This window comes from Frankliniella occidentalis, unplaced genomic scaffold (assembly GCF_000697945.3).
Source record: "Frankliniella occidentalis isolate FOCC.00 unplaced genomic scaffold, Focc_3.1 Scaffold180, whole genome shotgun sequence".
NCBI lineage: Eukaryota > Metazoa > Arthropoda > Insecta > Thysanoptera > Thripidae > Frankliniella > Frankliniella occidentalis.
In genome coordinates this window covers 660,872-672,515 of record NW_026267306.1, presented here as the reverse complement: position 1 = coordinate 672,515, position 11,644 = coordinate 660,872, and the positions used below count along the sequence as shown (strand labels likewise).

Sequence of the window (11,644 nt, the reverse complement as noted above, 5' to 3'; positions counted from 1 at the left end):
ATGAGTAAATACTCAGTGAGCTGAGGGCCACCTAGCACCTCCAAAACTAAATGTCACCTATGCATGATGTCCTATGATAAGAGAAGAGTAGTCATTCCCCTTCAACTACCTAGAGTGTATGCCTATTTTGCCTTCACACATACCCAGGCCCAGAGCTTTGCTCAGTGTTAATTTTAAGAGATTATATCCTGTGATACCATTGTGTGTGATTTCAAAGCTCTTTCCAAAGTTGTTATCTCTTACTAAATTTCTTGTCAATACATCCATTTGAAAAACCTTTTATCTTGTACTTTTTTCACCTTTGTTATTTTGTTCAACACATTTCCACATCCCCTCCACCTTTTTGGCAACAGCGCAAATCTCCATACTAAAAATGTAATTCGGGCATGTTTTCTAAAAATAAAAATATCTTGCCTTTTATAATAAATTTTCAAGGATTCGAGTGGTGATACGTAACATTGTTGACTGACACTCAAAATACTGTTTCTTTCAAGTGTAAAATCTGACTTGTGGGCAAAAAGGTCTATTTTAATTATAATTAGAGGACATTACTCGTCAGTCCAATCAAAGAGATTTTAATATTTTGTCTCATGGTACACAGGAAAAAACAGGAAATGTCAACTCATTTTGGGTCGTTCCCTTTTAACTGAAATGGCTATTGGACAATTTTTCATATTTTACATATTTACGTTTAGTAAATTTCTCGTAGCTGTTCGTGATTTGCGTCGGCTGCTTGTAGGTCCAAAAGTAAATGTGCGAAAGATTTTGGGTGATGTAGAACGGGCAGTAGCGGACTCGTCAGTCTTATTTACTTCTTTTGTATCTATTCTTATATCCTCATGTGTTGTCAAATCGCTATTTGGTTTCATTAAATTATCAAAGAGAGAACAACACCTTCGGAAACATGTCACAATCTAACCTCTTCAGTCGGTAAGGGCTTCCTTCTGTAAATAAAAATAAAATCATAAATTATTTGTATGTTAATAAATAAACGGTTAAAATTACTCTTAGGACCGAAATTTTTCTGTGCTTGTTAGCTTTCAACCCTGCTTAATCGTACTGCCTGGTGATTTCTCTTTCAGAATGACTCTTCTTCCTTGGGCATCAGTCAAACAAATTTTGACACAGACTTCTCCATCAAACCCTCAGCTTTTACATCGGAGTATATCAAATAACTTTGCTCTTATTACTAAAGTTCACAGAGAATCCTATTTGAAAAATTATCGTGTTCTTGTAGTACAACCAGATGGTTCTTCATTTTATACTCGCTACCATGAGCCTCGATCCATCATTCAGGTATGCGTACTAAATTTTTACCTCCTATCAGTGCACTTTTATGAATTCAGTCTACATAATGCTCATTTATTTTAGCTCCCACTTGATACCTCAACATTGTCACCCGAAGATTTGAAATTAAGATTGGCCAGAAGAAATCCCAAGAAGAAGGTTGAATATGTCAAGGAAGAAAAGAATACTTATCAGGCCTCCAAGTACATCAAACTAGTTAAAAAGAAAACTTAAAAAGTTGCATAGGTTTTTTTTTTGCCTGTATAGGATGTGTTTCATGGAAATTGAGGTCAAAAAAGGAGTTCTGTTGCTGGTTTCTAAAGTAGTATTCCTGTTGAATCCAGATATTGTTTGTAAGTAGTTCTATTTTACTACTTATTTTGTATAAAGTTAAATAAAATTCCTCAAAGTTTCGTTATATGGTTCCCAGTAATTTAGTCCCCGTCCTCTCTCAAGCTCGTACAGAGAAGTACAAAACTTGATTGAACCGTTAAAATACCGCGCCAGCCGTAGTTCCTTCTGCGGCCGCAATAAGATAGCGCTGCACGCGCCTTGTTGTGATGCTGGCCGGAGAGAAGCCGCAGTATCCTCAGTGCAAAAGAGGGAGAGAAAAGAGCAGACGGCAGGGTTTTCATTCAGCGAAGAAGTGGTCTGAAGATGTCGTTGCAGTGAGAATATGGCGACCGAGCCGCGAGGTTCTGTGTTGATGTTCGTGACACGGGCTGTCAAACGAGCTTTTCGGTCGTGAACTGGATGTATTTGCATCTAAAATTTTGTCAGTGCAGTAGTGAGAGTGAACACACAGGCAATGCCCTGACGGAAATATTCATGTGAAACCAATTTTCTCTGATTCGTTCTGCGGATTTGACAGAAGAGCTTCTGCCTACTTTCAAAACATTGCTCGTCTGTGTACTTAAGAATGTTTTTCAAGAAAAACCGATCTATGTTTTAAAGTGTTTTGTTATTCTGGGGACACACTCAGTCCATGGAGCAACTCCTATTGAGGCCATGGATTTAGAAGGTGCACTAGGAGCCTCATTAAACACAGGACAGGGGCGAAGTCTATGCCTAGCAAACTATTTTGAATAGTGAATTTTCCTCTGAAAATATTTCTGCCTTGCAACTATGGCTTCTTGTCCATATCAAGAGCAAGAATCATTACGTGTGAGAACTTTAAAATTGTGATGTTCTGCTGTGTTGGTCTTCAAGATGATCCAAGCATCAAGTGGTCATCGTAGTGACAGTGGTTTTAGTAAAAAATTAAGTGATACTGGTGGAACAAACATCATGAATCTATCGTCAGATAAGATTGTGATGCCTTCCTCCAGCTCAGCATCTTTGGATACCATGCTCGGGACTGGAGTTCCAACTTGGAAACTCTCACGTGTCACTGGTTCATCATGCCAAGCTCTCAGACACGCTGTAGCTGCCCTGAATCGGCTTGACGACTTCACCAGAGAAAAGATTGGATCTGGCTTCTTCTCTGAAGTATTCAAGGTATGTACAATTGTTATCTTTAAAAAATCTTAATCCATTTATGTTTTAATATCTTTCTGACTGACTGTAGTGTGAAACTGATTCAAATAGTTTTCTAGGTTAAAATGTAGAAAATAAGATCTTGGTACCATGAAATTGTGTTTATTCTTGCTGTGATGGGAAAATTATACAAAGTTGTTTCTAATATAAGTCAGAGAACAGCCGGCACCCAGCTAGGTTTTCATTATGGGGGAGGTCATGTCACACTTTTTGCCTAATGACAGGCGAATTGGAATGCAAATTGCCTACCTATCAGTCTTCTTACTCAATGAATGGTCATCGTAGACCTCTGTGGGGTTGTTTGGGGTGGTCATTACCTCCACGACCTACCACTCCCAAGAGGATAAGCCAGCTAACTTTAATGAATGGGCAAATGAATGAAAAATTAATTTCATACCGTTTAGATTCATCAGTGAATCCTGGCCAAGACCACATTGTGGTCACATTGGCATGTATGAATGAATTTTGTAACTGTTTGTAGAAAAAAGATGCTCTTTAAAAAGGTGTTTTAAAATGCAATTGATGCATTACGCTGCATGAAAATACATCTCAAGAACCCAAATTGTTTGTGTGGACCACCCCTAGCTTGAACAAGTCCTAACCGAACTAAGTGTCGACGATCTCGCCCTTTACTATATATGGCCTGTTGTGCTTCAACAAAAGTGCATGTAAAAAATAGGCTAGCAAATCGCCAATCACGTTGGCGCCTAGTGAAGCGTCGTCCAGTGAGGTGGATCTGACTAAGATGGGATGCATCTCTGCGGATCAATGTAACTCGTCGCTCCGCATCGCATAGCATCGCTTTCTCCTGGAGCGAGGAGAGGAGGGGCGGCGGGAGGGAAGGCCGGCCAGCAGGGGCTGGCAGGGGCGCGGCGCGGCGGGCAGAGGCGCCTGCTGCGCCTGTGGCGGCGCACAGAGATATGATACGATACCGAGACAGATTGGCTCGATAGGCTGGGTGTAGAGGTCGACGCGGCAGATAAAATCTTGGCGCACTTTTCTTGGCAGAAGTCGAGAGGTTGCCATTCCTACTTGTGCGTACTGTTTTTTTTTTTGTTTCGGTCACGTTGGAACGCTGACTTGCAAAATAGTGGTCGTAGTTTGTCGACTTTTTCCCTAATGTTGAATGCGCATATTTGACATATGCAGCCGAGATGAGGGCAGAATCCGAAACCTTTTACACTCCCCTCCTCCTCCTCGGGTTTAGCGCTCCGCGATACGATGCACCGCGAGTCTCTTATCTCTGCCGAGCCGAGCGTAGACAAGGTGCTCAAATATTTGCCTGGGGCTGTTCTGTTCGCCAACGGCGAGGAGGGGAACACAAAAACAAAATTAATGACAGATAAGGTAGGAGAGTAGCTAGCTGCATCTGGGCTTAGCAGCTGGACCGTACGGTTTAGTGTCGTTACAAATTCCGTGGTAAATCCCAATGTACGTATTTCCAAAATCCCCCTCCCACACCTAAAAAATTAAGTAGAAAAACACAAAATATATTACAATAGCGCAAACGAGTGTTGTTTCGGCCAGGAGGCGTTGGCCCGCGGCCCCCCGCACGTTAGCGCCGGCCCGGCCCGCACCCCTACACCCGCGTTTCTTTACGCCCGATTTAGTGTATTTTTAGAGCAAACGCGCCGGGAGGAACCGCGAGCCGGCGAACCATCGCCATCGCCCCGCACCACCCCGCCCCGGGCTGCATCGAAATGCACGCAAATACCGGCCGGCCCCGACGCTGACAGCTCGGACTGCAACCGCAGCAACGCTGTGCAGCAGCGCACTTACTATCCCGTCGGGAGCAACGGCAAGAACAAATTTTTGAATGATCCCGGAATGGTCGTGAACGAGGGGGTCATCAACTCCTAGTGCCCGGGTACGAAGGAATACTACATACCAAGGTGGCCGATGGTGGCCGATTAACACCACGCACTTAGTAGTAGCCCCGGCGTGCGGGCGAGTTTGCCCATCGTCGCTGACCATACGGCGCCTTACGGCTCCTACCCGATAGGCAACCCGCCGCCTGCCTGCTTGCGGTACTGTATAAATGTGCGCAGGGTTAATCAGCCACCTCTTATTATTATCTGTAAGATCTATATTATTGGAGGAATGGCACTAAAGAATACCCGAGTTGACGACCACGACCCCTCTCGGTCATTCAATAACTTTCAACGACATATGCGCTATAGTGCTTGTAATTCTGACCATGTACTTCTGTGTGTGTGTTTTTGCCGCAAACAGCTGACTGCGCGGAGCCTTCTCCATGTGATGCACATGGGAAGTTTACAGCGCGCGACCCGCGGCCCGCGGGCCCGCTCTGCTCGTCTGACATTTATCGCCATCCGAGTGTAGCGTGCCGTGAAATTGGAAACGAATATGGGAAAACAATGGAGCTATGGTCTCCCGACTCGACGACAGTAACGCCCCGCCTGCCCCGCTCCGCCCTCTCGTGTCCTGTGCGGCATTGTTGGGGCAGCACTGCAGCACACGGTGCAGCAGGGGCCGGGCGCGGCGTGGCTCGGCGGGGCATCCCGCTGTAAATAGATCGAAATAGACTCCGTGTTCGTCCCTCCCTCCCTCCTCCACCGCCCGCCCTCCGCTGCTGTGCTGGTTGAAGCGGCGCGGGTTGCAGCAGCGCGGCTGTCAAGGACGGAAGCGCGCCGACCCGCGCAGCTGCCGGCAGCTGAGGGAAGGAAGGGGGAGCAGCAGCAGCGGTCCAGCAGCTGCCGGCAGCTGCGGCCAGAGGCGCAGGCGCGCGCACCCCTTTTGACGCCGCTGACCAACGCCGAGTTTGACATGACTGTGGCGTGGCATGCCAGGCATTCCTGTCGTCTCGTTTTCAACAGCGAAAAATGGGCGCGGGTGTGATGGCGGATCGAGCTTTTCACATGCACAGTGAATGTCCAGCGATTATGACATAGACACACACACACACTCTAATGGTTTGAAGAGCGTCGTGTAAAACAGAACGCGTTCGTTGAGCTCCCTCCCCCCGGCGGGCGCGTGCCGGCAGCCCACAGCTCTGGCTGAATCATCGCCGCCCAGCTGGACTGGCGCGGGGCGAGTGAGGGGGGCGGGCGTGTGCTTCCTGTGCCGAACGGACGGACGCACCAGGAAGTGTGTGAACTGTGAGCTGCGAGCTGTCGCGTATAGTGTAGTAGTGTGTATACTGTACTTACCCTGCTGTCACACGGCAAAAACGAGTCCTGGGATTCCTAGGAGACTTGGAACCCCAGGGGATGCCCTGGAAACGAGCAAATTATTCCCAGGGGAGCGAAACCCATGACTTCCCCTGGGAAAATTGCCCGTCTCCATGGCATCCCCTGGGTATCTTCCAACTCCCCTGGAAATCGAAGAAAACTCCTGTTAATACCATGGCTCGTGTTTAGCGTGAGCGGCGAGGGCAGAGGACAGTGGCTTAGGCCACGTTCATTTTCAAAGATTTATCTTATTTAAAATATCGAACCTTTTCACAAACCCTCCCTTTTCTTGGTTTTTAATTTTAAAATCATCCTTGTGAAAGTTTTTCTTTCTGGAGATCTTGAGCGTCTTCATCTCTAGACGTGGCCCTGGTGTGGCCCCGGTCCGCCTGTCAGGAGCTGGGTCAGGTCGCTCTCGGCGAACGGGAAGGGACGCTGGACAGCACAGCGCTGGGGCCGCTGGAGGCGGAGGGTGGCTGGTTAAATAAATTGTGTGAGTCACAGAGTGGGCTGCCACCCCGGGCTGAGTCACCGGGCGTGGCGTGGCGGGGCGGTTCCCGGGCTGGGGCGGGGTGGGGCGTGGCCAAAGGGCCGAGCCAGCGCGGCTGTGGGGTAGGGCAGAGTCCCAACGAGCCGCACGGCTGCCCGCCAAACTGTAAACACACACGCACGCACACACACACGCACTCTGGCTGGTTTCGCGGGAGGCGCATAGGGTGCATCCAAAAGACAACGACCTCACGCGCGCGGGTTACCCAATGGTGATGGCGCACAGAGAGAGAGGTGGGCCTCCTCTCCTCCACCGGCTCCTTATCTGCTGTTTAACGGGGCGCGCTGCAGGCGGCGTGGAGCGCCTGCGGGGTAGGCCGCCGGCGGGCACGGCTGCGTTGCACGGCCCGGCGTGGCCTACCTCCCAGGGGCCAGACTGCTGCAGGCGGGCTCCGCCTGCGGGCTCCGCCTGCAAGCCCCTCCCGGTGCAGCAGTCCTCTCCGCTCTCAGCCCTACCCAATTGACACACACATACACACACTGTTGGGTGCCGGTGAGCCCGGGCCTCTGGTCCGCCTCCTGGCCGCGGAATGGGAGCGCCCGGCCACGCCCCGCAAACTGGCAAACGAAAGTGAATTTGGGATCGGGCCGGCAGGCCTACGCTCTGGCGGCCGGCCCGTGAGGGCCCGCGTGGCCCGGTGCCCCTTCCTCGTCCGTCTCTCTCGCTCTCGCTCGCTATGCGGCCTGGACCTGGAAGGAGCTGGAGGAGACGGGGCTGCTCCACGGTGTGGTGTGGCCTGGCTGGAGAAAACTTGGCGTGGCGGGGCACTGCGGGGCACTGCGGGGCACTGCGGGGCGGGGTAGCGCAGGTCCCGTTCGTGCCCCCTCCGCCCCTCCCCGCGGCCGCGGGCTGCTCTCTGGCGCGCACTTTGGAATGCCGAGAGCGCGCGCAAATTTGAAACTCGGCAAATCTTTTGCCACGGCCGATACACTGGCGCGGACTCTGCGCGACGCGACGCGCTCGACATGTGACTTACTGGCGGCGCGTGCTGAGCTCGTCTCGCGTTATGAAATGTGTGACGGAGAGGGTCTCGTTCAGCACCACAGCCCTGGCTGGCGGTGGACTCGCTTCCTGCCTTGCCCCGGCCTGCCCTGGCCGGCGGCGGCGCCAAGCTCTCCCGTCTCTCTCTCTCACTCCCGCTCTCCATCTCCGACTGTACTTGTCCTGATTTACCGTGCTCCGCCCGGCTCCGCCCGCGGGGCAGTCTGCTTGCGCCGCGCCGTGCCGTGACGGCGCCGCCGCTGCCGCCGGGTTACCCTGGGCAGTCTCGCGGCCCCTCTCCGCGGAGGAGGAGGAGGAGGAGAGGAGGGAGGGGAAGGGGACATATTTTATTTTCGCTTAGCGTGCTATGCTGTGCTGTGCCATACTGTGTGCCTTTGGCCCCAAATCAGAAATACGCGCCCATTTAAAACTAACTAAACAATGCTATGTCTACAATTTTTACCCAGTATTTCAATTGCGCATTGTGAAATTTGTGCAAAGCACAATAAGCTTTTTAGATTGCCAAAGATTTAGATCCTCATTATAACTACACTACGAGGCATTACTTTGCAATTACAAATTTTTATACTTTTCAGCATGCATGCTTGTAAAGCATTGCTTGGCAATTTCAAAGTATCGCAATTACGAAAAGATCTGAATTCTTCGCGATTTGCAAAGAATTTAACAGTGTGTACATATAATTGAATTTGGAATTTAAATTTTCGATGGTTTTCTCTTTTTGGAGACTATTGCTTTTTGTGTTTTGTTTACTGCATTTCAACATGATACAATTTCCTCCGTCCTTGTGATGTGTCTGTGTGTCAGTGCCTGCCTTGCCTGGTGCGCCTGGCCATATGCCTTGGTGAAAGGCGTGACGGACCTGAGGGAGTATATACGAGGTGCGGAGGAGAGGGAAGGGGGGGGGGGGCGAGGGGGCTAAAACGCCTGAAATATGCTCCGCTCGTTACGTTCGTCTCCGCGCCACGCCACGCCACGCCACGCCACGCGACCGTATCAGTGTGAATAATTGCGTTTGAGTGCGTCGTCGCGCGGCGCGCTTGTGGGGTGGGAGGCTGACGGCGCTGTCGCTGCTCTCGCCTTGTGTTGGTGGAGTGTCCCGGAGTGTCCTCAGTGCGAGCAGTCACTGCCGCTAATGGGCCGCCCACCATCCCCCGCGACCTGCTGCCGCGGGGCGCGGGGTATTTGGTCCAAATAGAACGGTTTAACGGGCTGGAAAGGGAGAGGAAGGAGCAGAACGGGCGCAAGGCTCCTTCCTCCGCGCGGTGCGCCTCGCTTAACCCGCGAATAAAACTCGCGGGATGCAAGTGTGTGTCCGCCCGGCACCTGGGGAAAATGGGTAAAATGCTGCAGACTTCGCCTTGTTTGTTTGTTTATTTTTTGTTGTTTATAATCTTTGATGCAGGGGGAGGGGGCACCTGAGTCGGCGAAAGTTTCGTCGTTGGGGAATCAAAGAGTAACAATAAGGGTAATTTGCGAAAAAAAAAGTCAAAATTATATTTCGTCACGGTAAATTCTTTTTTTTCCCGTGTGCGGTAACGCTGTGACGCCTTGCCGCCGCCGGACGACAGCGCGAGTGCATCAATTATTTGCCTCGGCCTCCACGCCCGGCCACGACACGCGTCTAATGCGCCGGATGACGGACGGACGGGAGGAAGGAGGAAGCGGATCAGAGGAGGAGAATCTGTCGTCACCTCCCACCCTCCTCCCGCCGCCCCTCCCTGTCTGCCCGCCTCCCCGGACCCCCCCTCGCGAGCTCAACTGCCGGTAATCCGCTCCCGTTTGCCCTGAATCGTCACATACGGTCCCTATGCCTCCCCCCCCCCTCTCTCTCTCTGGCTCGTGCAGCCTCGGGCCCTGTTATAAAAAAATAAAAAGAGTGGTTTCGTAACGTTTGACGACGGTGCGGAGAATATACAGGATACACCTCTCCTTCAATATACCTTAACATTAGTTACCCTTTTCCTTTTCCGTCGTTGCGTGCTGGGCCCCCACTAGGGTCGTTTATACCATGCGCTGCGGGGAGAGGGGCAAGCGACATATGAGGTGACCAGACCAGCTCAACTGTTGCATTTGCACAGTACCGCAGTACCGCCAACAAACTAATCGGCACTGCACTGGAAGTTCCTCCCCTTTGTTGAGCGTATACTAAACAGGGAGGGGAGACATTCCTGAAGTATAAATTATTAGTATGTTGGTTATATATCTGAAGCTTCCGAACTTGTTGCAGTGCACACATTTAATCCAACCACATACCATCATCAAATCATCGATATTCTGGTATCTGTCTCAACAAAGCGATGGCATCAACTTTGGCTTAGCACACGAATAGACAACTTCATTTCTCTAACCATGTGATGTGTTATTCGTTTCGCAGCTATTAAGATTTGTTAAACCTGTTTCGAAGGAAGTCAACATAATCGGAAGAAATAAACCTTTATGTGGAGAAAATTAAGAAGAAACACAAACTAAAACAATAACAGCAATAAAGAAATCTGTTGGGAGTAAACGTTCTCTTTCGCCTCGCTGCTGCGTGTAACTCCCCTCCGCGTCTGCTCGATAAGCAATCAGGCATAAGGCAGGTCGGTCTCATTTAAAAGAAAGTTCTCGATGCAGCCGAGACGCGCCGCCGGCCGCCGCCGTCGTAAAGCTGGTGGCGTTTACTGTCCGGGCGGGAACTGGACCTGCCGGACCTTCCGCGCGCCCCGCCCGACGGCGCCTCACGCGTCAACAGATTAGATGGTGCGGCCCGGCTGCTGCTTGCCCGGCCCGTGCGCGCGCCGGGCGTCACGCGGGGGTTCGCCTCGCTCTTATTGATGACGACTCGCTCCTGAAACGCGTCACATTTGCGTGTTTGATATACGAAAGTCGCTGACGCGGTCGCGGAAGAGAGTGTGACGTGCGACCGCAATTTTTTCGTTGTGAGATTTGACTCAAACCTTACGCTATGAGAAAAAAACCAATTAAATTTCCCTTCTGAAATTGTTATTTTGCAAAATACAAGAAAAGTCGTTGCAACAACTGAAAATTTTCCGGACATATTTGCGCTTATTTGTGTTGTGTAAGTATACAAGAAAATACAAAAGGGAGTTCTCAAAATATTAAGCTCTGTAAAAGTTCAAGAACACCTTGTTATTTTTTTAACAGTCACTTGGTTTTATAAAATTTCTAGTAGTTATGTTATTTTTAAAACGATTCACTGGGATTAACAGAGTTTGGAGTGGGTGGTTTTCTAACTAGTGCTCGAGTGCTTTAGCTCTTTCCCCGATGTCTGTCGCGGAGTCCACGCTGCTAAGTTCCCTACTGTTTTCGTTTCTTTCGCGGGTTATATCCACAGACGTGGTCACGGCGCAGCGGTGGGCCTGTCGGACTTTTCTTTCCTTATTGTCGTCTTTTAGCCTGGATATAGCCTTCCCCCTGCTCGCCGCTCAGTCTCAGATGACATCACCCTCTCCTCCGCTTCTTCTCCTCTTCCTCTGCGAATGACGGCTGCGTTTTCCTCCAGTTTGGGTCGCTGAACTCTGATACAATCGTTCCGGCTACTTTCTGGAGGCTCCAGGTGGGCTCCAGCGAGCGGCGCGCTTGTGCCTCGCCGGTGTGGTCTGCAGTGCCCCCTCCCCCCCATCCAGATCCCCTTCCCTCGAGCCGTCCCAACGTCCCACGTCGTTGTCTTGTTGTCAAGTGTTTGAAGTCTGGCCAAGGAATTTAGAAACGAGTGAGGAAATTTCGCCTCGCCGGCCAAAAATGCTTTTGTGTCTGAGCAGGCTGAGGCGCTCACCGCGGTGTAAATTGGTGTGTGGCAGTGTGGCGGGGCGTGGCGGGAGGTGTCGCGCCGCGGCCTTGAGCCGGCCTCAACTGGGGTGGTGCACACTAGAGCTTTTGCTCTTGATCACGTGGGCTTCACCTAGAAGAAGAGGAGGAAAATAGATAAAAATCACTAGAAGAAAAAAATGGTGATAATACTACGCGCTCGACATGTGACTTACTGGCGGCGCGTGCTGAGCTCGTCTCGCGTTATGAAATGTGTGACGGAGAGGGTCTCGTTCAGCACCACAGCCCTGGCTGGCGGTGGACTCGCTTC

The 11,644-nt window shown here is 50.7% G+C and overlaps 2 protein-coding genes across 2 annotated transcripts in view; both read left to right on the top strand.

Moving 5' to 3' along the window:
* The first annotated feature begins 717 nt into the window (after positions 1-717).
* Positions 718-1,705, top strand: LOC127750371 (39S ribosomal protein L55, mitochondrial). The gene is made up of 3 exons (XM_052271949.1): positions 718-930; positions 1,083-1,296; positions 1,372-1,705. The coding sequence occupies exons 1-3, from the start codon at positions 905-907 to the stop codon at positions 1,519-1,521; spliced, it is 390 nt and encodes a 129-aa protein (XP_052127909.1). The 5' UTR covers positions 718-904; the 3' UTR covers positions 1,522-1,705.
* Positions 1,706-1,918: 213 nt separating this feature from the next.
* Positions 1,919-11,644, top strand: part of LOC113203351 (uncharacterized) — a 50,591-nt gene continuing 40,865 nt past the window's right edge. The window contains exon 1 of the mRNA XM_052271948.1: positions 1,919-2,784. Within this exon, the coding sequence (XP_052127908.1) occupies positions 2,497-2,784 (288 nt within the window). The 5' untranslated portion in view covers positions 1,919-2,496. The remainder of the gene's footprint in view (positions 2,785-11,644) is intronic.